This window comes from Delphinus delphis, chromosome 8 (genome assembly GCF_949987515.2).
Source record: "Delphinus delphis chromosome 8, mDelDel1.2, whole genome shotgun sequence".
NCBI lineage: Eukaryota > Metazoa > Chordata > Mammalia > Artiodactyla > Delphinidae > Delphinus > Delphinus delphis.
In genome coordinates, this window is record NC_082690.1 from 58,428,290 (window position 1) to 58,456,245 (window position 27,956).

Genomic DNA, 27,956 nt, shown 5'->3' on the forward strand with positions numbered 1-27,956 from the left:
CTTTGTCTGACTTCACTTAGTATGATAATCTCTAGGTCCATCCATGTTGCTGTAAATGGCATTATTTCATTCTATTTATGGTTCAGTAATATTCCATTGTGTGTATATATGTATACACCACATCTTTATCCATTCATCTGTTGATGGACATTGGTGGCTTCCATGTCTTGGCTACTGTAAATAGTGCTTCTGTGAACGTTGGAGTGTGTGTATATTTTCAACTTAGAGTTTTCGTCTTTTCCAGAAAAGTGGGATTTTATATGCCTGAGAGTGGGATTGCTGGATTGTATGGTAACTATTTCTAGTGTTTTAAGGAACCTCCATACTGTTCTCCATAGTGGCTGCACCAATTTACATTCCCACCAACAGTGTAGGAGGGTTCCTCTTTCTCCACACCCTCTCCAGCGTTTATTATTTGGGGGCTTTTGGATGATGGCCATTCTGACCAGTGTGAAGTGATACTTCATCGTGTCAGTAGTTTTGATTTGCATTTCTCTAATATTAGCGATGTTGAGCATCTTTTCATATGCCTGTTGGCCACCTGTAGGTCTTCTTTGGAGAAATGTCTGTTTAGGTTCTCTGTCCATTTTTTTAATTGCGTTGTTAGTTGTTTTGATTACAAATGTTTTTTTTTTTTCAGTTTGTCTTTTGGATTTATTTATGTAATTTTTATCATGCAGAACATAATTATAATTTTATTGACAGATAATACTTGGTAGATATGTCATACTTAACATTTTCTGTTTGCTGAACATCTTAAAGTGTTTCTGATTTTTTTCCAGTTTTATTGAGAAATAATTGACATACATCACTGTATAAGTTTAAGGTATACGGGACTTCCCTGGGGTCCAGTGGTTAAGACTCCATGCTTCCACTGCAGGGGGCACAGGTTTGATCCTTGGTTGGGGAACTAAGACCCCGTATGCTGCATGTTGCAGCCAGAAAAAAAAAAGTTTAAGGTATATGGCATGATGGTTTGATTTACATATATTGTGAAATGATTACCACAGTAGGTTTAGTAAACATCCATCATCTCATATAGATACAATAAGGTGTTTCTGATTTTTTAATAGCTATTTTCAAGAATGCTGAGAGCATTATTTTGCATACAGCTTTTTTTTTCTTTTGGATTATTTCTGTAGCATATGTAAAGATGACATATATATGAGATAGAGATATTTAATTTCTGAGAAATGCAGTCAGACCATAATTGTAGCATGAGTTTGGAAGCATATGAAAATTGGGCCTTATTAAAAAATAAATAAAACCCGTCTTATTGTTTCCTTCATTGATAGTTTTCATGCTGATGGGAAAGTTTCTCCTGATTGTTAGTATTTTCACCACTCCAAAATACGTATTAAACATCAGGCCATGAATCTTTTTCTGGTACAAATTAAATTAAGTATAGAATTACAGAATCTCAGTTGACAGGGACCTAGATGTCATCTTGTTTAAGCTCCTACTCAGAATTAAAATGTCTAAAGTATCCCTAATAGATAACTTCAGTGTCAGAATATCCCTGATATAGTAGACTCTTGTCTTGCTTGGGAGTTAGATTTTAAGGTCAATAAATAACAAAAATTTCATAAAGTAAAAAATTACACTTGGGAAGTCTTAAATTGCCTATGAACTACAGAATATGTGACTTCAAGTATCTATCTTGGTACAGTTACGTTACTGTATAATAATGTATATAGTAATTCACCATATATAATGGAGCACATGCACAAAATGTAATCTTTAGCAGTGCTTTGGGAGGTAGGGCTAAGTACATATAGTTGAATATGTGTAAGTTAAATGTATATAAAACTATACTATGTAAAACAGTATTGTATAGTAGAAGGACTTCTGGTTCTAGTAATGACAGATGAGGTAGTTTGGACAACTTTCTTCTAACAGCTAGAAAAGATAGACAAAGTATAAATTTATAGGTGTTAATGACTCAGCAGGTTAGTCAGGAATTTCCTGTTCAAGATCTGGAAGAAGACAGAAATTCGGAGAGGTTGAGTTTAGCATTTAGGGCCACCTTTGACCTGTACTCATTTTTTGATCCAGGATGGGCAGCCAAGAGGTTTAGCAGTCTTTTTGTTAGCCTTGCTAGGATAGAGGGACAAATATTGGAATTGAGGGCCTACCATAGGTGGGAACCCTGAAAATACTTCCACTTGAATACTGGTGAATACTGTAAATACTTCCCTGTGAATACTGGTGAACTTGAACTAAACATCCTGCACACAGACTGCATCCGGCCCTGAGTCATTTGGAGCCTGAAAAGTGAATTAAGGGAAACCCAGATTACTAGTGTCTTCAGGTGCTTGGAAGAAGCAAAAAAAAAAATCTTCCCTAGAGGAAAGTACCTTCATCCCAGGTTTCAAATTATTCCTACTAATAATGTTTCAAATATAATATTCAATACAGAGTTAAAGATAACCAGACATGCAAGGAAACAAGTCAACATGAACAAGAACCTGAAGAACCAACAGATAATAGAAACTCCTGAAGGGGCTCTTTATACTGCAGTTATCAAATGCAGGCTTTAGTATTATTTTTTTAAATATTTATTTATTTATTTGGCTGCGCCAGGTCTTAGTTGCAGCACACGGGATCTTCGTTGCCACATGTGAGACCTTTGTTGCAGCATGCAGGATCTTAAGTTGCAGCATGCAGGCTCTTAGTTGTGGCATGCAGGATCTAGTTCCCTGACCAGGACTCGAACCCGGGTTCCCTGCACTGGGAGAATGGAGTTTTAACCACTGGACCACCAGGGAAGTCCCAAATGCAGACTTTAAAATAACTATGCTTGTCAACTTCCCAATTAAAAATTGGGCAGAGAAATGAAAATGATACAAAAAAGACATAGTAGATTTTAATAGAAATTATGGATCTGAAAAAGTGCAATAACTAAAATCAAGAATTCAGTGAATGAATTTATAACATTTCAAACAGAGCTGAAGAGAGAATTAGTAAACTAGAAGATAGGTCATGGAAAATTGAAGGATGGAATGACAAAAGGATGAAGAGGAAAATAAAGAAGACGGCATAAGACATAAGATGATACAGTGAAAAAGTTCCAACATACATTTAATTGAAATCTCTTAAGGAGAGGAAAGAAAATGAACTAGAAACAACATTTGAAGAGACAACAGCTGTGAAATTTCCTAAACTGGTGAATGACATCAATCCACAGGTAAAAGAGTTTGGGGTTAATTTGTACTTTCTAAACTTTTCTCCCTGATTATATCATCCTTCCATATAAGGAAATAAAGGAATAAAAAGTTTAATGACCACTAATAAAGAACAGTGTGTTTCCTTTTAGTTTTATTTTTCTGTGCATTTGTATGTATCCATTTTATAAATTTGAAATCATATTGCACATATGGTGTATATACTTTCCCCCTTAATATATCAAGAATTTTTTCCCATATCATAGAATTCTAAAGTTATTTTTAATATACTATTCTAATGCACTATTACATCATACTTTTTATTTAACTGGTTTTCTATTGGATATGTAGTTTGCTTATATATATTTTTTACTATTACAGACATAATACAATAACAAATTTTATATACTTATGACTAAATTTTAACATGCATCTATGATTATTTCCTTGGGATAAGTTTCTAAAAATAGAATTGCTGGATCAAAGGCTATTAATATTTAAGTTATTTATAACATTGGCAAATTGTCATCTGAGATATTGTATCAGTTTATACTCCCTCTATGATAGATTGTATTTTTCAAAGATGGCTGCACCCATATATATTATATATATGCATATATATTATATCGTTATATATCATTTTTTGGTATCATATGCATTTATCTTTTTTGTATCATATATACATATCCCATCTCACATGCTATAACTTTGGCACACCTCAGCTGAAAGGTAGGATCTATATCTCCTCCCCTGACACCTGGGTAGATCTTTGTAACTGTCTCCAGAAATGCAGTATAGTGGAAGTGAAGCTTCCTGACTTCCAAGGCTAGGTCATAAAAGGTAATGTGGCTTCCACCTGGCTTGCTTGCTCTTGAGATACTTGCCCTTGGAACCATGTCACAGGTAGTGTCCACTGTAAGTATTCCTGTTGAAAGCCCCAGCTAGCCCCATCCTGGCTGTGCCCTTTCTGAATTCATGACCCACAGAAACTGTGAGAGATAAATGATTATTGATTTAAGCCACTAAGTTTGGAGTGGTTTGTTGCCCCTGCCATGGTAATTTATATACCCTCCATTTCCAGCATTGGGCTTATAATTTTGAAAACTCTTAATAAAGTTTCTAAGTGAAAATGGTAATTTTTATTTCCTTGGTTACAAGGAAGAGGCTATTGGGTAGGGAAGTTAATAGTTGGCATGCTGACTGTAGATATCATTTCAAATTTAATAAATAAGTCTAATGCTGAACTCACTATCACTCTACCCTCAACTTGTTCCTCACCCTCTACCCTCCAATTTCTACTCATTTTTCACTTCAGATATTACTTCCTCCAGTTAGGTTTCCCTGACTGTGCTCTCTATCTTTCAATCCATCATGGGTTAGAGACTTATCTTGTGTGCTCCTATAGAACCCTATTACTTACTCCTCTTTTAATATTTTTTATATTCAAAGTGGTAATTACCCTTTTACTTATCTTTATGCCTCAGTAGATCTTGAGCTTTGTGAGAGCAAAGACAGTGTCTTCTTCTTCCCTATAGTGTTTCCTGTACCTAGCACATAGTGTGTGCTTAATAAGTAGGTATTTTTGATTAATTCAACAAATATTTGTTGAGTGCCTACTGGGTACCAGGTTCTGTTCTCGGTACTGAAAATATGGTAATAATTAAAACAAAGTAATATTTTTGAGTGATCACGTGAAGTATATATTTGTGATTTAATTTAGCCTCAAAGAAAAACATGAAATTATTTTTCCAAAGGCCTTTATCTTAAAAAATATATCCACTTAATTAGAAAATTCATTTCAATTGGGGGTTCTTATGTTTGATTGCATGATAACTTAAACCTGTTCTGATATTTTCTTTCCCTAATATTTATGTTTCCTGAAAGAACATGGCTATTTTGTCACCATTAATGACTCATAGTCAACACATCTTCTGTGTACAAAGTACAGGTTATGTACTGTGGGGAATACAAAGTTGTTTAAAGTATGGTCACTACTATCAACTGAAGGTACCCCCACCCCCATTATGTAATTGATTACTCTTTTTAAGGAAATGCCCACTATCATCTGTTAACTTTTTTCCTAATACTTATTTTTGAGTGACATTTCACTTAGAGTTATAGGAAAAATACAGAATAGCAAAAATGTATAGTTATTTCCCTCAAAATATTTGCCAACTAAGGACTTTGATGAATGCTGCTCTAATGTATGAATGGCAAGAAGAATGCTTGGATAGGTAGGAGAAGGAGGAATGATAGGGGATGGAATTCAGTGTTTTGAAGAAGTATTATATTGGGCATCAAGAAGGCTCAACCTTATTTCCCATTGGGACACAAACATCACTTACTGTATTAGGGTACAGTCTAAGCTGTTATACCAAGGGCTATAAAATGTAATGGCTTAAAGCAGAGAGAAGATAATTTCTCTTATAACACTCAGAGGTCAGTGGCAGTCCAGGGTTGGTATGGGGTACCTGTGCCATCCTCAAAATGTGACTTCCACTATTGATCCAAGATGTCTTCAGCCCATGGGAAGAGGAATAAGACTCAGGAGAGTGTACACTTAATCCTTTTCAGGGAAAGACCTGAAAGTGGAACATGTCATTCCCATTTTCATTCCATTGGCCAGAACTTAGTCACATGGTCACATCTAACTATAAGGTAGACTGAAGTATAGCCCTTAGCTGGGCTGCCAAGTATGTACCCAACTGTATGATTAAAGGAGAGAGAAATATTGGGAGACATCTAGCAATTGGGTGCTATTACCAATCTGGGGTCCTCAGATTCCTGACTTACTGTCAAACTTTTAAAACACCTTAGGAAACTTATATATGTGTCTGTTTATAATCCAATTAAAATTCTAAGTTTTTTGCTTTTGATTGGAATTAGGAGTGTGTATGGTAGTACTCAAGATGTACTCAGTTCTTAGCAATTGGCATTTGTCCTTGATTGAAAAAAATTTAATCAATTGATGTATTTTATTGGACAAAAAAAGTTCCAAGTATGAACTTTATTGGAGAAAAAGTTAAATAGAGAGAGACAAGGAGTTTGAACTGTTGACTAGATTGCAAAGTGAGTCTAACAATCAAAATGTTAGGGTTTGAAGAGATCTTTTCTTTCTTCTTCTTTTTTAAAAAAAATGCACAGAGAAAAGCTATATACTAGAATGAGATCTTTTCAGATTAAATTCCAACCCCTAAATTGTACTGATGAGCCTCAGAGAGAAGTGACCTGTCCAAGGGCTCATAGTTTACTTGATAGAATAGACTGGGTAAAGAACTCAAGTCTTCTACGTCTTAGTCTATTAAAGAAACTAACAACATTATGGAAAGAGTAAGCCCAACCAGGATACTGCATAAGCCCTGAAGATACAAACATAGAAAGTGAAGTGATTTCTTTCAATCTACCATTAAAAAAAAAAGTTTTGAGGAGTCTGCGAGTATTCCTCTCTGAATACTAATTTTATTAAACAGGTCAGGTTAACTGTGGTAACAAATCCTCCAAAATTTGTTGGAGTATTTGTGAGGTAGGAAGTAGAGGGGAATTTTGCTCTGTGAATCATTTGTTCCATCTTGATGCTACATACTCCTGGAAGTCCTTGGAGCCCTCTCTCTTTCATGGGTAGATGGGGAAAGAGAGGATTGCGGGGGTAAGGGAGTGTTTAATGGGCTAGGCCTGGAATGCCACACATCTCTTCTACTCAGATCCATTGACCAGAACTCTGGCGCATGATCTCATCTAGCTCTAAGGGAGGCTGGAAAAAATATTCTAGCTGTGTGCCCAAGAAGAAGAGTTGAACATAGTAGACTCAGTAGACTGTGCTTTGTTAGAAAAAAATCTGTAAGTTAAAAAAAAGGCTTTATGTAATCTTAAGTTTTAAAATAAAATGATTAATCTTTTTATGTTTCACACTAATATTGGCATAATCAATATTATACTTAAATGATAACAGTGTATTTTATTTTTTTCAATTTTTGAATTTTATTTTATTTATTTTTTATACAGCAGGTTCTTATTAGTTATCCATTTTATACACATCAGTGTATACATGTCAATCCAAATCTCCCAATTCACCACCCCACCCCACCCCCTACCCCACCGCTTTCCCCCTTTGGTGTCCATATGTTTGTTCTCTACATCTGTGTCTCAATTTCTGCCCTACAAATTGGTTCATCTGTACCATTTTTCTAGGTTCCACATATATGTGTTAATATACGATATTTGTTTTTCTCTTTCTGACTTACTTCACTCTGTATGACAGTCTCTAGATTCATCGACGTCTCTACAAATGACCCGACTTCGTTGCTTTTTATGGCTGAGTAATATTCCATTGTATATATGTACCACATCTTCTTTATCCATTCGTCTGTCGATGGGCATTTAGGTTGATTCCATGACCTGGCTATTGTAAATAGTGCTGCAATGAACACTGGGGTGCATGTGTATTTTTGAATTATGGTTTTCTCTGGGTATATGCCGAGCAGTGGGATTGCTGGGTCATATGGTAATTCTGTTTTTAGTTTTCTAAGGAACCGCCATACTGTTCTCCATAGTGGCTGTATCAATTTACATTCCTACCAACAGTGCAAGAGGGTTCCCTTTTCTCCACACCCTCTCCAGCATTTGTTGTTTGTAGATTTTCTGATGATGCCCATTCTAACTGGTGTGAGATGATACCTCATTGTAGTTTTGATTTGCATTTCTCTAATAATTAGTGATGTTGAGCAGCTTTTCATATGCTTCCTGGCCACCTGTATGTCTTCTTTGGAGAAATGTCTATTTGGGTCTTCTTCCCATTTTTGGATTGGGTTGTTTGTTTTTTTAATATTGAGCTGCATGAGCTGTTAATATATTTTGGACATTAATTCTTTGTCCGCTGATTCATTTGCAAATATTTTCTCCCACTCTGAGGGTTGTCTTTTCATCTTGTTTGTAGTTTGCTTTGCAAAAGCTTTGAAGTTTCATTAGGTCCCATTTGTTTATTTTTGTTTTTATTTCCATTACTCTAGGCGGTGGATCAAAAAAGATCTTGCTGTGATTTATGTCAAAGAGTGTTCTTCCTATGTTTTCCTATAACAGTTTTATAGTGTCCGGTGTTACATTAATCCTTTTTTTTTTTTTTTTTTTTTTTGCGGTATGCGGGCCTCTCACTGTTGTGGCCTCTCCCGCTGCGGAGCACAGGCCTCCGGACTTGCAGGCTCAGCGGCCATGGCTCATGGGCCCAGCCGCTCTGCGGCATGTGGGATCTTCCCGGACCGGGGCACGAACCTGCGTCCTCTGCATCGGCAGGCAGACTCTCAACCACTGTGCCACCAGGGAAGGCCTCTAATCCATTTTGAGTTTATTTTTGTTTATGGTGTTAGGGAGTGTTGTAATTTCATTCTTTTACATGTAGCTGTCCAGTTTTCCCAGCACCACTTATTGAAGAGACTGTCTTTTCTCCATTGTATATCCTTGCCTCCTTTGTCATAGATTAATTGACTATAGCTGTGTGGGTTTATCTCTGGGCTTTCTATCTTGTTCCATTGATCTGTATTTCTGTTTTTGTTCCAGTACCATACTGTCTTGATGACTGTAGCTTTGTAGTATAGGTTAAAGTAAGGGAGTCTGATTCCTCCAGCTCTGCTTTTTTCCCTCAAGACTGCTTTGGCTATTTGGGGTCTTTTTTGTCGCCATACAAATTTTAAGATTTTTTGTTCTAGTTCTGTAAAAAATGCTTTTGGTAATTTGATAGGGATTGCACTGAATCTGTAGATTACTTTGGGTAGTATAGTTATTTTCACAGTATTGATTCTTCCAATCCAAGAACATGGTATATCTCTCCATCTGTTTGTATCATCTTTAATTTCTTTCATCAGTGTCTTAGAGTTTTCTGCATACAGGTCTTATACAGGTCTTTTTCTCCCTAGGTAGGTTTATTCCTAAGTATTTTATTCTTTTTTTTTTTTTTTTTTTTTTTGTGGTATGTGGGCCTCTCACTGCTGTGGCCTCTCCTGTTGTGGAGCACAGGCTCCGGACGCACAGGCTCAGTGGCCGTGGCTCACGGGCCCAGCTGCTCCGCAGCATGTGGGATCTTCCCGGACCGGGGCACGAACCCGCGTCCCCTGCATCGGCAGGCGGACTCTCAACCACTGCGCCACCAGGGAAGCCCAGTATTTTATTCTTTTTGTTGCAATGGTAAATGGGATTGTTTCCTTAATTTCTCTTTCGATTTTTCATCACTAGTGTATAGGAATGCAAGAGATTTCTGTGCATTCATTTTGTATCCTGCAACTGTACCAAATTCATTGATTAGCTCTAGTAGTTTTCTGCTGGCATCTTTAGGGTTCTCTGTGTATAGTATCATGTCATCTGCAAACAGTGACAGTTTTACTTCTTCTTTTCCAATTTGTATTCCTTTTATTTCTTTTTCTTCTCTGATTGCCATGGCTAGGACTTCCAAAACTATGTTGAATAATAGTGGTGAGAGTGGACATCCTTGTCTTGTTCCTGATCTTAGAGGAAATGCTTTCAGTTTTTGACCATTGAGAATGATGTTTGCTGTGGGTTTGTCGTATATGGCCTTTATTATGTTGAGGTAGGTTCCCTCTATGCCCACTTTCTGGAGAGTTTTTATCCTAAATGGGTGTTGAATTTTGTCAAAAGCTTTTTCTGCATCTATTGAGATGATCATATGGTTTTTATTCTTCAACTTGGTAATATGGTGTATCACATTGATTGATTTGCTTATATTGAAGAATCCTTGCATCCCTGGGATAAATCCCACTTGATCATGGTGTATGATCCTTTTAATGTGTTGCTGGATTCTGTTTGCTAGTATTTTGTTGAGGATTTTTGTATCTCTATTCATCACAGATATTGGTCTGTAATTTTCTATTTTTGTAGTCTTTTTGTCTGGTTTTGGTATCAGGGTGATCGTGGCCTCATAGAATGAGTTTGGGAGTGTTCCTTCCTCTGCAATTTTTTGGAAGAGTTTGAGAAGGATGGGTGTTAGCTCTTCTCTAAATGTTTGATAGAATTCACCTGTGAAACCATCTTGTCCTGGACTTTTGCTTGTTGGAATATTTTAAATCACAGTTTCAATTTCATTATTTGTGAATGGCCTGTTCATATTTTCTATTTCTTCCTGGTTCAGTCTTGGAAGATTATACCTTTCTAAGAATTTGCCATTTCTTCCAGGTTGTCCATTTTGTTGGCATAGGGTTGCTTGTAGTAGTCTCTTAGGATGCTTTGTATTTCTGCGGTGTCTGTGGTAACTTCTCCTTTTTCATTTCTAATTTTATTGATTTGAGTCTTCTCCCTCTTTTTCTTGATGAGTCTGGCTAATGGTTTATCAATTTTGTTTATCTTCCCAAAGAACCAGCTTTTAGTTTTATTGATCTTTGCTATTGTTTTCTTTGTTTCTATTTCATTAATTCTGCTCTGCTCTTTACGATTTCTTTCCTTCTGCTAACTTTGGGTTTTGTTTGTTCTTCTTTCTCTAGTTCGTTTAGGTGTAAGCTTAGATTGTTTAGTTGAGATTTTTCTTGTTTCTTGAGGTAGGCTTGTATTGCTGTAAACTTCCCTCTTAGAACTGCTTTTGCTGCATCCCATAGGTTTTGGATCGTCGTGTTTTCATTGTCATTTGTCTCTAGGTATTTTTTGATTTCCTCTTTGACTTCTTCAGTGATCTCTTGGTTATTTAGTAACATATTGTTTGGCCTCCATGTGTTTGTGTTTTTTACGTTTTGTTCCCTGTAATTGATTTCTAATCTCATAGCGTTGTGGTCAGAAAAGATACTTGATATGATTTCAGTTTTCTTAAGTTTACTGAGGCTTGATTTGGGACCCAAGATGTGATCTATCCTGGAGAATGTTCCGTGCGCCCTTGAGAAGAAAGTGTAATCTGCTGTTGTTGGATGGAATGTCCTATAAATATCAATTAAATCTATCTGGCCTATTGTGTCATTTAAAGTTTGTGTTTCCTTATTAATTTTCTGTTTGGATGATCTGTAAGTGAGGTGTAAGTGTAAGTGGTGTAAGTGAGGTGTTAAAGTCCCCCACTATTATTGTATTACTGTCGATTTCCTCTTTTATAGCTGTTAGCAGTTGCCTTATGTATTGAGGTGCTCCTATGTTGGGTGCATATGTAATTATAATTGTTATATCTTCTTGGATTGATCCCTTGATCATTATGTAGTGTCCTCCCGTGTCTCTTGTAACATTCTTTATTTTAAAGTCTATTTTATCTGATATGAGTATTGCTACTCCAACTTTCCTTTGATTTCCATTTGCATGGAATATCTTTTTCCATCCCCTCACTTTCAGTCTGTATGTGTCCCTAGGTCTGAAGTGGGTCTCTTGTAGACAGCATATAGATGGGTCTTGTTTTTGTACCCATTCAGTGAGCCTGTGTCTTTTGGTTGGAGCATTTAATCCATTCACATTTAAGGTAATTATCAATACGTATGTTCCTATGACCATTTTCTTAGTTGTTTTGGGTTTGTTTTTGTAGGTCCTTTTCTTCTCTTGTGTTTCCCACTTAGAGAAGTTCCTTTAGCATTTGTTGTAAAGCTCGTTTGGTGGTGCTGAATTCTCTTAGCTTTTGCTTGTCTGTAAAGCTTTTGATTTCTCCATCGAATCTGAATGAGATCCTTGCCCAGTAGAGTAATCTTGGTTGTAGGTTCTTCCCTTTCATCACTTTATGTCATGCCAGTCCCTTCTGGCTTGTAGAGTTTCTGCTGAGAAATCAGCTGTTAACCTTATGGGAGTTCCCTTGTATGTTATTTGTCGTTTTTCCCTTGCTGCTTTCAATAATTTTTCTTTGTCTTTAATTTTTTCCAATTTGATTACTTTGTGTCTCAGCGTGTTTCTCCTTGGGTTTATCCTGTATGGGACTCTCTGTGCTTCCTGGACTTGGGTGGCTATTTCCTTTCCCATGTTAGGGAAGTTTTCGACTATAATCTCTTCAAATATTTTCTCGGGTCCTTTCTCTCTCTCTTCTCTTTCTGGGACCCCTATAATGCGAATGTTGTTGTGTTTAATGTTGTCCCAGAGGTCTCTTAGGCTGTCTTCATTTCTTTTCATTCTTTTTCTTTATTCTGTTCCGCAGCAGTGAATTCCACCATTCTGTCTTCCAGATCACTTATCCATTCTTCTGCCTCAGTTATTCTGCTATTGATTCCTTCTAGTATAGTTTTCATTTCAGTTATTGTATTGTTCATCTCTGTTTGTTTGTTCTTTAATTCTTCTAGGTCTTTGTTAAACATTTCTTTCATCTTCTTGATCTTTGCCTCCCTTGTTTTTCCGAGGTCCTGGATTATCTTCACTATCATTATTCTGAATTCTTCTTCTGGAAGGTTGCCTATCTCCACTTCATTTAGTTGTTTTTCTGGGGTTTTATCTTGTTCCTTCATCTGGTACATAGCCCTCTGCCTTTTTATCTTGTCTGTCTTTCTGTGAATGTGGTTTTTGTTCCACAGGCTGCAGGATTGTAGTTCTTCTTGCTTCTGCTCTCTGCCCTCAATGTATTTTATTTTAAAGCTTATTTTCTACTTTTGGAGTAGTTAGCATCTTTATTTCCTGGATATGATTTTTATATTCACTCAGTGATTATTATTCAACTTTTATTAAACCAATTATTATTAAGTAAATCTCACTTTATATGACAAGTATAGTCATTCAAGTGTTTTATCTAAGCCAATTTAGCTTATGCTAATTTCTACAATTTTTTTAAAGATGGAAAAGTTAAATTTAGAATTACACCAAAATCCTTTTAAAGGGAAAAAAATTATTGGTTTTAAGAGAGTGTATTTTGGACTCAGGAAGCATCTGGTTTGGAAAACATGTTCTGCTTCAGGACTCTAGACTTGGATCTCCAAGCTGGCTGACCCTCAGAAGTAAATGTCAGTTGCATTCACCCTTCAGATTTTCAGATTGCAGTTTCCTATTTTAACTTCTGTCTAGAAATAAACTTAAATTTTTTTCTCTGTAGTTAATATAAAACTGATATTTATTGTTTAGATACCCATCTCTGTCAGAAGCATTTAAAAGTGTTACAGATTTATAATTTTAGATATATTTGAGTTACTAAAAAATCAATTTTATATGTTGTCTCCTCTTTAGATGTTTAACAATATTAAGATTTGGAATTGTTAATATATGTTATGTTCTTTTAGATCTCTTCTAAACTTCTAAACAATGAGATTCATATTTTAGATTGCTTTTAAGCTGTTAGGTTTAGTAGTAGAATATTAATAGAGATTCAACTGTATAAGAATTATAAAAATACTAGGTTTATAAAAGTAGTAGGAAAGAAGATTTACAGGTGAATTCCTCATTGGCAAACTTGATTTGTTTTACTTAATGACGATTACGTACTTTTTTATATACTTTTATACACATTTATATTTGTTATGCATAAATAATACAGAAGCCCCCTAATTATTAACAGAATAGGTTCAGAGAAGCTTGGGTGTGTCCAAAATGAGCCTTCATAAGTAAACGCTAATAGTTTCATTTCATGGCAGGCAGAGTTGGCATGATTTGAGGCTGATGTGAGCTTTCTTCACAGTTATGAAAGTCTTTAAGAAGTTAAGTTTGTTAGAAGAGGCACTTCTATATATTTAAAGTGTTGCCTTTTTTGTAAATCAGTTCTTTCATGTTTTCTTTGAATTTGGGCCTTATGGACCTACAATATGGAAAAAAAAAAAAAAAACCTCCACACAGTATTATGTAAGAAGACACTTTCTTGTCTTCAGTTCAGCCGTATAAAGTTGCAGCAATCCATATGATTAGAACCAAAGGAAAATTTTTGGTATACAGGTAAAATTTGAAAATAATGCATGGCTTTAATTCTGTATTCTTTAGCTTACTGATTCATACTAAACAACCAGCTTCATTTCCAATGAAGTATAGAACATGCTAGTAGTCACTAAAATCTCTTTGGATTTTCTTCAGGGTTACTTTTTTAGGGTACTAAAATTATTAGGATTCTAAAATATGCTAGTTAAGAGCAAATTTAGTTCAGATTGGATACATTTACTTTCTAAATAATTAATTTTCATTTTATATAGTAGGTCAATAAGTACATTTCTAAGAAGTATGTAAATCACCTTTCCTACTGACTTACATTTTAATTTTAGAGGTGCTTTTTTTTTTTTAACAGTTGAACAATTTTCTTTTTTTGCTGATAGGGCTTCTCCTATTCTCAAGTAATGAGTGAATTGTAAATAAGAGCGCACACTTAGAAAGAAAACAATAATTTGTATTTGAGAAAGCGCCAATATATGTTTTATAGATTCAGATCTTCTTAATAGCTTTCTGTGCGTAGGAAAAAGAGAGTAGTTTGTGAGGTAAAAAGTATTCATGTAGATACACAAGTAGTAGTTTTTCTCAGTCCCCACGGATATCTATATAATTTTTACCATAAAATAAGTAATACGTACATAAAATAGCCCATCAGAACCAAGACTGTACAATAAAAATACTCCTTTCTACCTCAGCATTTTCCCCTGATTTTCCCATCATAGATAATCACTATTTGTAGTGTCTTATATTTGCATGGAGTATTTCTAGAATTATACATAAGTATACATATACATCTTTTTATACAAATTTAAACACCTTATATACTCTTCTGCTTTTCCTTCCTTTTCATTTAATATATCTTAGTTCCTTGTGGAAATAGTATTTTTTTAAATAAATTTATTTAGTTAGTTAGTTTTGGCTGTGTTGGGTCTTTGTTGCTGCGTGCAGGCTTTTTCTAGTTGCGGCGAGCAAGGGCTGCTCTTCATTGCAGTGCACGGGCTTCTCATTGTGGTAGCTTCTCTTATTGCAGAGCACGGGCTCTAGGTGCACATACTTCAGTAGTTGTGGCACGTGGGCTCCGTAGTTATGGCTTGTGGGCTCTAGAGCTCAGGCTCAGTAGCTGTGGCGCATGGGTTTAGTTGCTCTGCGGCATGTGGGATCTTCCCAGACCAGGGCTTGAACCTGTGTCCCCTGCATTGGCAGGCAGATTCTTAACCACTGCACCACCGGGGAAGCCCGGAAATAGTATTTTTAAAATAATTTTGTAATTCTTGAGAATCTTCATATATTATAGTTTATAAAAATCATGGTTATTTGAAGATTTTAACAGCAAAATACAAATGTAATTTCATCATTCAAATGGAAAATATATGATAATCATGGCTACATAGATAGACTTTTAATTACATTTTTAAATGTTTGGAACATCAACATCTAATTTAATGTCTAGCTATGAAATAGTAGAGAAATCTGACTTTAAAGTAGATTTCAAATGACTGTCACCTAGTCACTTAGCTCTTTTTACCATAAAGATTTGCTTATTTCTAACGCATCATGATTCTTTACCCATTTTTATTTTTCTCCAATTTACAGGCTTTTTCAGAACCAGGAATTAGGTTAGAACTGGTTGTGATGTATAACAGAAAATAGAATTTTTAGGCCCTACTCTAATAGCTGTGTAATAAATATTAGGACGTATACTCAGTAACCTAATAGCGTTTATGTCTGGTGGATCATTTTTATATTTATATAGCTGTAATAAAAAGGAATCTTTTTTACTTTGTAGCTGGAGTTAAATTATTATTAGAAGCATTATTAACCTGCCCTACATAATTATTTTGTTTATAGTGAGATGGTATAGGCTTTAGAGCCAGACCAACCTGGATTCAAATCCTGTCTAGACCTCCAATATTAGCTCAGTGTTATAAGACTCCTTCTCTAAATCTTAATCTCTTATCTCTTAATCTCAATATGATGGTAATAATACTACTACCAGTAAGATACTGCAGTGAATATTCTTGTATGAATGAATCTTGTTCATGTGAAGGTATTACTGTGGACAGAGAAATCTATGGGCCAAAAGGCATATGCAGTTTAAATATTCATAATTGCTGAAAAATCACTCTGAAAAGACTCCCAATTTCATTGTAACTAACTGTATGACACTGCCTTGTACCCTCTATAGTACTGAAGTTTTTCAGTCTTTTCAATTTTTGTCTTTCTTATAACCTATTTTTAAATGTTAACTCTCTTCAAGTCTTTGACCTCTGTATCAAATCTGGCGATATCTTAGACATTGGAATAATATATAGTAGCCCAGATAATCTTATTGTTTAGATTTTTCTCTTAATAGCTATTCATATTTTAATGTAGGCTCTATATTTGTTAGTTTGTGCCATTTATGAAATAGACTCCTTGAGTCAAGGTGCTTGCTCTCTCTCTCTCTCTCTCTCTCTCTCTCTATGTGTGTGTGTGTGTGTGTGTGTGTGTGTGTGTGTGTATACACATTTCTTTTAACATCCATCTAGTTTAAGCAGATTACAATTTCAGTTGATCAAAATTTCCATGGCTTCTCATTAGTTTGTGGCATGTCCTCTGGTTACTTTAGTTTCCACTATCCCCAGAATACCTTTTTGTTTAAATTATATATTAATATGATTTTATTTCTTTACAAGTACAAATATACTCTAATATTTAGCATCTTTCAAGTGCCTTGGTTTATCATTCTGAATATTCATTGTCATTATATGGACTGTAGATGTAGACAATCTATGCAGTTAGTATGGACTAAATCCATATTACATATGGTATGGAAGAGAGAAGTTATGCTTTACCTTATTTTCTTATTATTTGACTCTCCTAAAAAAGAAAATACTGGAAAATTCCATTTAAGTTTTATTCTCATTGTAATTGCATTTCTATTCAAAACTTGTTACTCATTTGTGAAGCACTGTTTTCAGTTATAGGCACCCTGAGCTTTATGAAAATAAGTTGAAGTATGTGCTAATGAAATACGAACCCTAAAATAAAGATGTTGGCATGTCTTGCTTCACAAGCCAAATTTGGACTGAATTTTCATTCTCACTCTTAACAAAGTCCACATTTAACACTTAAGACCTTTTCATGGTCAACTATTGCTGTAGATAAATTGAATGGTTTTCTGTGACTTTAAAGAGCAGTAAGGCTTATCTGGCCATTTTGAATTACAGATGTTTAGGAAGTATTTAGTAGGCATGTTTTGATGACATTTATCTAATAGCTTCCATATTTCTTTTAAAACTTAACATAGACTTTAATTGATATCATTTTTGACTAAGAGGTTTATTTTGGATCCATAGCTCTTGTCAATTTGTTAAAAAAATTCTTGAATATATTATTTTAAAAATATGACAATTAGAGATATGTAAATCACACTCAATAGGGTCTGGCCTCTTTGGGGACTCAATAAATGGCAGGTGTTTTTTAATTATACATACTAATATTAATAAGTAGCACTGTGGAATTTGTAGTCATCAACGTAGAACGTTGTTATGTGTGAATAATACTTATTGCTTCCTCAGAAGGGCTTCATATTAGGACTCCACTTGTGATCCTGATTAAGTTTTAATACATCTTTTTTATAGAATCCCAAGACAAAAGAGCAAATTGAAAATCTGTTAAGGAATGGGATGAACAAGGAGCTGCGAGATAGACTTTGTTGCCGAATGACTTTCGGGACTGCAGGACTTCGTTCTGCTATGGGGGCAGGATTTTGCTATATTAATGATCTTACAGTAATACAATCAACACAGGTAAGTATTATAAATTATAATATGTGTACTTTTATCACTCTTTTTTGCTTTATAAATTAGTTTCTTTTCTTAAAAAAAAAAAGAACAAAACCAAAAAAGCTTTATATCCAGCAAGATACTCTCTTGTAAATAAAAAATGTAGAATAAATTCTGACCTTTGGTCTTGCACAAGACTGATCTTAGAGGTCATTTATGTATCTTTAGAGTCACAGACTGACTTTCTTATTGAGTTATTTTGGTTGCCATTGTCAACTTCTTGACAATGTTACTTTGCATTTGAAACCAGGAAATGGATATTGACATTTCCATTTAATACAAAGAAACAAATTTAGATAGAAAGAAGGTGATTGCTCATTTTGGCATATGGCCATTGGTAAAGATTAACCAGAGTATTTGGAAAATTTAGTTGAAAATATTTCCTTTTAACATGGTTTTCCATATATTTTGAGAGTTAAGACAGTGTTGATATGATACAATTTGTTTTATTTCTCCCCATTTTTATGCAACTTATTCTAGAAACATTACTTTTCTTTCCAGTGAATCATCCTTAGTGTTTCAAGGAGCTCCACTTTTGAGGCCAAAATGCATTTAGCATATACTAAAAATAGTTCTGAACTAGAGAATTGCTCAGTAGATATAATTCTAATTGATACTGCCAAACAGTAAATCACCTTTACCCTTATTCTGAGGGAATTCTCTAAATCCAGGGGCTAATGCAGGGGATCAGGAACAAAGGATGACAAGATGACTGAATAGGGAGGATGCTTGCCTCCTCCTGCCCCCATCCCCTTATCTTTGTCCAGAAACGCTTCAGTTCGATCTTTTTTGTATGTTGGGTTTCCTTATAAGCTTTCATTTTAACTGAAGATTCCTTGACTTCAGAAAAACGAGTGGAGGAGGTGTTTGAAAATCAATTTCTACAGAAGTGCAAATTTTTACAAGAGTTGAGATTCCATTATTTGAAGTGGAAAAGCCAGATGGAATCTAATTCTTAAACCCTAGTTTTTTTCAGAACCTATGTATGGATACGAGAAGATGGATTTTTACACCAGAGAATGAGATTCTGTGAGGTTTTAGGATAGTATCATCATTAGAAATAAATAAGTTGGTGAAACTAGTCAATTTGGGCTATATTGCATTCATGCTTGGGCGCACACACACGCGTAGGGAGTAGGTTAGGAAGAATAATTATACTTGAAAGAACCATGAAAGAAGCGTCCGGAAGTCACTGGGGTCTCCTCTGGTGCTGCCACATAGTTACTTAGCAGTCCCTGCCACATAGTAGGTCTTCAATAAATCAGTATAACATAGTTTTGGTTGAATGAATGGCTTTGGGTAAGTCATTAAATGGAGCTTCAATCTTATTTTGTTTCCTCTTTTTTGGAAGAAATGTTGAAAGACAGAGACAAAAATAGAACTGGTATCTTCATTTCTTTCTTCTGGGGGTTGTTGTGAGGATTAAATGTGGCAACATCCGAGAAAGTAGTTTTAAAAGGACTGTAGCAATATGAAGTGTTATTTTTAAGGACGGAAGTGTTTATTAGAGTTAGCAAATCATTCATAAAATAGTTAAATGATGTTTTGGCTTATTATTGTGATATTTTCAATATTAAGTACTTCATTTCATTTTTTTTGTCACCCTTGACTGCAAATTTTCCTCGTTTATGAGATTTTCTTTCTGTGAGATTTTAAAACTAAAGAATGGGATCAGCCACCTTAAGAAATGTTCTAATGAAGGTTTATGTTGCTGCTTTTAAATATTTGTGTCATAAATTAGATCAAATCTTCTGGTTAGCTTCAATCTTATGATTTAGCAAGGCCTAACATGGTCAAAATTTTGTTCTCTAGAGCCTTAAGGCAAGAAACAATTTCTTTTGGCTCTTCTAACAAGTTTTTTTTTTTTCTTTTTTAGCATTCTGACTCTCATGTCCCATCTTTTTTTCCCCTAATGTTTTATGTATCGTATTGGATTTAAGTTACTTAATTGATATTTCTGTGGTATTAAACATGTCTGAAACTCCAGGAAGCAGGTGTTTATCATCTCACATTCGAGGACTGAACATTGTTCTTCTCACATTGGTAACCATGGGCAAAAGGAGGAAGCCAGTTCCCTGAGAGCCAATAAGCTGCACACCACATATAAAAAGAATAGCCCTTAAGTCGTAGAAAATGCAGGCATTAGTCAGGAACTAATTTTCTGTGTTTATCTGCTTCAGGGGATGTACAAATACCTTGAGAGATGTTTCTCAAACTTCAAGCAAAGAGGTTTTGTCGTGGGGTACGACACCCGGGGTCAAGTAACCAGCAGCTGCAGCAGCCAGAGGTACAGTGTTAATTGTTTCAGAGATTAAGCTGGATTGGAATAAAACCTTGAAAAAAATGTTATGCCCAGTTGTAGGATTTCTGAAACAGGAAGCTGTCCAAAAAAAATGTGATCACATGCTAATGTTTATTTTAGAGGTGAAATAGAAGCATTTCAAAGATAACCTTTGGTTTTTACAGAAAGGAGTAAATTTCTAAATGTTTAGAGTTAGTGTTTAGAATGACATAGACTATGTGATGATTTTAATATTTTGGCAGAGGCACTGGGTAGGAGGATTATGTAACTTGCATTCTCTCATTATAGTCCTATTTGATTAGTTTTAGGGTATTTTCACACATAGATAATCATGATATAGTGATACTTTTTCTTCACGGGGTAAATAGGCATATTGTGTTTATATAAACCAAAGTCTCTGGTTTCACTTTCTTCCATGTTTTTTGCCTTTTGCGTGTTTTATTTCTTATTAAAAGAGCCATCAGAAGATGAATGAGAAAAAAGGAAGAAATTTAAATGTCAATTCTGTTCCTTGTTACCCCTTTTCAAAAAAATCTCATTTAACATTTTAAAGTTGGAGCATGAATCTTAAATAACTAGTGATTATAAGAATCGGTTGTATTATGCTACTGTATATTCAGAATAATTATAATGCATTTATTTTATAGGAGGTTGGTTTTCAAAAAGTATGTAAAGCTAAGGACCAAGTGAAATCTCTTTTTTTTAGGCTTGCTAAACTCACTGCTGCAGTCTTGCTGGCCAAAGATGTTCCTGTGTACCTTTTTTCAAGATATGTTCCTACGCCTTTTGTAGTAAGTGTGTTGTATCACTGATTGTACAGAAAAGATTGCTCTTGAAAAGATTTCTTAAATCAAGCAGGATTTAAATCTTTGTCATGCATATAGCTCTGTATTAAGTGATACGAAGGACCTAAAGAAAACCAATTTTGTGCTGAATTTATTTTCATTCAACAAGCATGTGTCGAACCACCTAAGAATTTGATCTATAACAAGATGACAAATCCACAGTCATGGCGGGATATTTTAATACTCTTCTTTCAGAAACTGATTTATCAGGCCTGCAAAAATTATTACAGATAGATTTAAACACACAATTAGCGTGCTTAATCGTGTGTGTGTGTGTGTCTGTGTGTAAACCCTGTATTCAGTGATGGTAGGATACTCATTCTTACCAAATAGGGTCACAAAGGAAATCTCACAAATACAAGATAATTGCTTATTAAGCCATAGCCCTGGACCCCAATGCAATAAGATTTAAAATAAAGAAACCCACAAATCCCCATATGTTTGGAATTTTAAAAACACATTCGTAAGTAATTTATGGATTAAGGAAGATATAATGAAGATTAGAAACTATAGCCATCCTTGCTTTGCATGGTAGTGCAGGACTGTAAAGATAACTGTGTAAGCTAAAACCATGCAAAGCAATGTTAGTTATCAATGGGGGAAATTACGATTGTTCTGTGACCTTTAAAATTTTTTTGTCAAAACCTTAAATATACCTTTTGTCTTGATTAAAAATGTACAGAGAAAAGAAAAAAGTAATAAACTAATATTTATTTGCTACTCTGTAATTTAAAACATTAGAAGTGGTAAAACACTTTAGTGTTTTATTTCTTTGTAATACAATGTATCAGGACTGTGACCAGTGCTTGCTTCTTGTCATATGACTCAACAATATGAGTAAGCATCTTCTCTATGCCTTGCTGAATTATCACACTTCTTTCTAAGTCTGGATCAGCTTCCCACGTTTCTTTTGTACTTACTTTCTTTCTTTCTTTTTTTGGCTGTGCTGTGCGGCTTGTGGTATCTTAGCTCCCCAACCAGGGATTGAACCCAGGTCCTCGGTAGTGAAAGCGTGGAGTCCTAACCACTGGACCGTCAGGGAATTCCCTATCATTTGTACTTTCAGTATCATAAAATGTCTCTGAGAATTCCTTTTTTGACCAGTATCACTCCCTCTGGGACAGCTTCATCCCTTTCATCACAACCACATCCTTCATTTATATCCATACATTCACCTTCACTAAGCTCACCTGGTTGCACATCTAGAGTCTCTTGAATGACAGCAGTGTCAACGTTCCCGGTTATTTCTTCTATAACTCCATTTATGGTCGATTTAAATGTCACTTCCACTGTTATCACTTTTGTTTCTTTGCTGCACTTTCATCTTTGTTGGCCAGTTCCTTCTTTCAGTTGTCCATTTTTGCAAAATTGTCACATGGGTATATCACTGGGAGATGAGGCAACACAGCTACATGCTTTGCTGTCTGTGAGAGAGCTGACAGATGCACAGTGACCAATCACTGACAGACTTGATGACATGATTGGTTATTAATCATGATGGATCTCTTATATACATAGTTATTTCAGACTGAAGAGCTAGCAGCCAGGTTTGTACTTGATGCAGTTACTCACAGTATAGCATGGTAACTAAAATTTGAGCATGTTGTTGGGAGACTGGTATCATTTAACTAAAATATGGTATCAGAAATTCATGTATACTGGAACTTTGCAAAGCAAGGACTGTCTGTATTTAAAACTGAGCAACAATGAAAACAATAAATAGCAAAAACTATGGGATATAGCTAAAGCCCTACTTAAGGGGAAATTTATAGTCTTAATGAATATATTAGGAAAAAAATTTTTAGAATAACGAGCTAAGACTTTAACTTACTATGTTAGAACCAAAACAGAATAAATCCAAATAAAATAAAACTAATAAAGATATGAGGAAAAATCAATTAAATAGAAAATAAAGAAAAGATTGTATCAACAAAAGCAAGAGTTGGCTCTCTGAAGAGACAATTAATAAAATAGACAAAGCCTTTTGGCAAGGGTGCTGAAGAAAAAAAAGACAAAGAAAGTAAAAGAGTGAATAATAAATACATAGCTATTAAGAAAATCACAATATTCTGAATAACAGTGCAAATAAATGTGAAACTTAGGAGAATTGGCCAATTTTCTAGAATAACTAATACATCAAAACTGATAAGAAATAGAAAACCTGAATAGACCTATAACCACTAAAGAAATTGAACTGGTTTTTATTTATCTTCTCAAAATAAAAATGCCAGGTTCACATGATTTTGTGGACAAGTTTTACCAAATGTTTGACCATTAGATAATGTCTCTATAAACTGTTACTAGTGATTTATTGGAAATATACGGAGTGGCTCAAAGAATAGAAGGAATTTCTAAACAATTAGCTCTAACGAATGACAGAAACCAGGGAGGGCCCAGAAATGTAGAACATTTATGTAGGAGTCTGCCACTGGGTTACCATTTCCAGCTGTAACTATGTGTTGGCCTTCCTGTCTTATTGCAGGTAGATTTGCTCTAGCTGCTAGGGAAGTTATTTTATCACCATGTCTTTGAGTCAAAAGGCAATCTTCCTTGACTACCTATAGCAGAGACATCTTAGAGAAAGACTCTGACCAGGCTTGGGTTGTGAGCCAGTCTCTGAGTTAAATCATCAAGGGAATAGGTTACTCTAGTCAGATCAGGGTCACGTGTCCACCCGCCCATGGCCAGGAGGAGAGAAGTTAGATGTGATGGTAGAAGGAATATGGGGAACATCTTAGGCAAATAAATGATAACTGCAAAGAAAAAGGGAAATTCAACCTGGGAATTAACTTTGGGAGAGATGGTAAATTGACCTTTATATGCTATAGAGGCCACAGAGTATATGTAAAGATCTTCAAATTGGAAGGCAAGAGACCTAAGTTCTTCTCTTATATATTCTCCCTTATGATTATATAATGTTGGATAAACAGTATACAGTGTGTAAAATATGATACATTAGATGATTTCTTAAATTTACTTCCAGGTCTAATATTTTATGATTATATTCCCCTCTCATATCTCCAGAGTCTTGTGGAGTATCTGGCATATAATAGGTGTTTGTTAAATATTTGTTAAATGAACAAAATAATTATAGGACTAAGTTAAATGAGACTAGAGGGGGAACAAAACCATTCAGTCTAACAGTTAGGTGGTTATTGATGACCTAATATTTAGGTGGCTTTAGTTATATCCCACCCAAGGAACCTGGAGTTGATTATTGAGGTTTTAGGCTATTTATATCTTAATGTCTTTTCCAGTTATTTAATCAAAGTTATTCTTATGTCAGATGTATGAGTAGCTAAGAAACAAATATTTATTGCTATTGTTTTTTTAGCCATATGCAGTCCAGGAGCTCAAAGCAGTTGCAGGTGTGATGATTACTGCATCTCACAACCGCAAAGAAGACAATGGATACAAGGTAAACCTTGGACTCCTTATCTTTGGTCATTTCATAGTTCTTATTTTATTTAAATAATATGTGCTGAGTATATTTTCTACAGTGAGGAGCAGGGTTAGACATTGGGAACAGAAAGATAAAAACATTGAGGCTACCCCTCAGAGAAAGTGTATCCCTAATGGCCCTTATTACGTTTCAATATGTACTATTACAAAAGTCTCTTCAATGGTCTTTTTACTTCTGATATCTTACTGCCTTTGATTTCCCCAACCCATCCCAAATCCACCCTCTCTACCATTTCAGAAATAAAGGCATTTTGTACCAAGAACTTAAAGAATAAATGGGAGTTTGATGGAAGAGAGCCGGAGGAATAGTATCTTGACCTCATTCTCCTCTCCCTCCAACCTTCTGCTGGGACTCCCTATTGGCCACAGGATCTATTTGATGTGTCAGGCTTCATGGCAGAAAGCAGGGTGGGGAAGGGTGAAGAGTGGCTCTGGAGGGGCAAACAGAAGATATGGCACAGTATTGAACCAGTGTTTGGGGCTCCTAGCTGACGAGTCCATGATCTTATATTCTTTTTTCATCTTGTGTAGGGATACTCCAGGCACACTAAGCTCTGTTTTACTGGGGAAAAGAATATTTAATCCTAATCTAAGATTTTGGCCCTGGCCAGCTAAATGGGTAGTGTTACCATTTATAGAGGCAGGGAAGAATCATAATTAATTAGTTTTGGACATAATTAAGTCTGAGGGATTTGTGGGTCAAACAGGCAGCAATGACCTGTAGGCAGTTGAATAAGTAGATCTGTTGCTCAGGGGAGAAATCTGCGCTGAAGTTACAGATTTGGGGATCACCGTACATATTGTATTAGAGCATATAAGAATATTTGGAAATTCTTTATTTGGATGAGCAGCCCAGAGACAGTGTAGGTTAGAAAAAGAGGTCAAGAATGGAACCCTAGGGAATATCAACTTCAAGTGAAGGGAGAAAGAAGAGGAGCTGGAGATAGGACAAAGACCGGAAGAGGCTGGTATGATAAAAGCGAAAGAGGTAAGGGAGTTGCAAGGAGGGAGAGGTCAACTGTCAAAGAGAGCTAAGAACCCAGATCTCTCCTCTGAGCATAAGACTCCTGAATCCAGCTGCCAACTTAATATCTGTTGGGATGCCTAATGGACATCTCAAAATTAGTGTCTCTGAAACAGTGGTCTTGATTCCCCCCAGATCTGCCACATATACACCCAAATGTGTTCCTCCCCCAGTCTTACCCATCTCTATAAATTCACACTACCACCCACCTAAACAAAAACCAAAATTCATTCTTGATTACTCCTGACATTAATTTACTAACAGGTTCTACAAATTGTACATATACATCCAAATGTATATGTATGTATAATTTGAGATACATATGCATCCACATATATGTAGAATATGTTTACTTCTGCCAGTACCTTCTACCTTCACTGTTCTAAACCACTGTTGTCTTTGCCTGAACTACAGCATCTTAGCTGGTCTCTTCCCTGCTTCCATTTTTCTCCCCTGCAGTCCATTCTTCACCAAGCAGCCAGATGATCTTTTAAAATATAAACAGGCCATGTTAACTTTCCTGCTAAACCCAAACTGCTTACCCTGGGGCTTACAGGACTGTCTCCTGCCTGCCTCTTCCACCTTGTTTCATTCATTCTTCTCCTGTGCTCAGTACATCCCAGTCACACTGCAGCTCCTTTCCATTCCTCCAGCTCCTTCAGTATACCAAGCCCTTTTCCCACTATGAGCCTTTTGTTTGTTCCTCTGCTTGGATTTCTCTTCCCCAAATCTTGCAGATTTGCTTATTTTCATCCTTCAAGGCTCCTGCCCAGATGTTGTTTCCGTGAAAAGACCTTCCCTGGCCACCTTATCTGAAATGGCTTCCCTCAGTGACCTTCTCTTCATCTTATTTCCTTCACAAAACTTATCACTATCTGTAATTACCTGCTTTCTTTATGATGAATTATCTTGTTTGTTTATTGACTTGTTTGTTTGACTGTCCCCACCCCATTCCCCAATATAAGCTCATGGGTGGAGGGACTTTGTTTTGATATTTACTGCTATTGAACATACTTGTCACATAGTAGACCCTCAAAGATTTGTTTTCTTAAAGTATTCAATATAAGCACAAGGTAAAAAGTATGAAAGTTAAACCAGTGTAAAAAGTTAAACAATAAGGAGTATTTCTCCCACCCTCTTCCCCTAGTATCACTTTTCAGAAGCAAATACTGTTTCTGGTTTTGGTTTCCTTCCAGAGAGTCTATGCACGTGTAATCATGACCAATCACGTATTGGTCACTCCTCTTTTTTTTTTCCCCATAAATGGCAGGGCACTATATATAGTGTTCTGCACCTTGGTTTTTTCACACAACAGTGTGAAACAGCCTTAGAGATCATTTTCTACATCAGTCCATCTATAGATAGATAGGTTTGCCACATTCATCTTTAAAAACCTATATAGATGAGTCGTAATTTATTTAACCAGTCCTCTGTTGATGAATATTTCATTTGTTTCTGATCTGCTGCCTACAAGCAGTGCTACAGTGAATGTTATTCTACATACATCTTTGTTCATAGGTACAAGTAGACTTACAGAGTCAATATGGAATAGCAGTTAAGAGAATTATGGGGTGGGGCTTCCCTGGTGGCGCAGTGGTTGAGAGTCCGCCTGCCGATGCAGGGGACATGGGTTCATGCCCCGGTCTGGGAAGATCCCACATGCCGCCGAGCGGCTAGGCCCGTGAGCCATGGCCGCTGAGCCTGTGCGTCCGGAGCTCCACAACGGGAGAGGCCACAACAGTGAGAGGCCCGCGTAACAGCAAAAAAAAAAAAAAAAAAAAAAAGAATTATGGGGGTGGGTTTGAAACCTATCTCTGTCCTCTGCCACTCAGAAGCTTTGTAACCTAAGGCAAGTTACTTAATTTCTCTGTGCTTTAGTTTCTCCATCTACAAACTGAGAATAATAATAGAACCAGCATCATAGGGTGAGAGTAAGGATTAAGGGAGATAGTGCATGAAAAATGCTTAGTATTGTGTCTGGCTCCAGTAAATAATAAATGTTACCTATTGTTTTTATTCTTATCTATAGCTGCACTGTCCAAGCTGATAGCCACCAGCTACCTATGGCTATCGAACACTTAAAATATGACTAGTCTGAATTGAGATGTGCTGTAAGTGTAAAATACACACCAGATTTTGGACAGTTAATACAATAAAAGAATGTAATGTAAATATGACATGCGTTGTGGCTCACATTATATTTCTGTGGCCCTGCTGAGCTATAAAATAAATTTCTAGATGTGAAACTTCTGAGTCAAAGGGACTATGAAATAAAATTTGTCATTCTCTATTCAAGGTAGTGGTTCTAGTTGATACTCTCACCACCAATATGAAGGTCTTTATCCCCCACGGTACATTATTGTATTATCAAACTTTTTCATCTTTGCCAATCAGATATGTGGAAATGTTATGTTTAATCTGTACCTGTCTTATGAGTAAGGTTGAGCTTCTTTTCATGCATTTATATGATATTTGTGTTCCCTTTCCTGAAAAGCCTGTTTAAGGTTTTGCCCATTTTTTTCTTGGGTAGTTGCTCTTTTCCTTGTT

At 35.7% G+C, this 27,956-nt stretch overlaps 1 protein-coding gene across 1 annotated transcript in view; it reads left to right on the forward strand.

Annotated features, from left to right (window-relative positions):
* The window catches only part of PGM2L1 (phosphoglucomutase 2 like 1), a 67,870-nt gene that overhangs the window by 23,578 nt on the left and 16,336 nt on the right, over window positions 1–27,956 (forward strand). Inside the window, exons 2-5 of the mRNA XM_060018282.1 lie at window positions 17,573–17,740; window positions 19,957–20,063; window positions 20,785–20,869; window positions 24,258–24,341. Coding sequence (XP_059874265.1) covers window positions 17,573–17,740; window positions 19,957–20,063; window positions 20,785–20,869; window positions 24,258–24,341 — 444 coding nt within the window. The remainder of the gene's footprint in view (window positions 1–17,572; window positions 17,741–19,956; window positions 20,064–20,784; window positions 20,870–24,257; window positions 24,342–27,956) is intronic.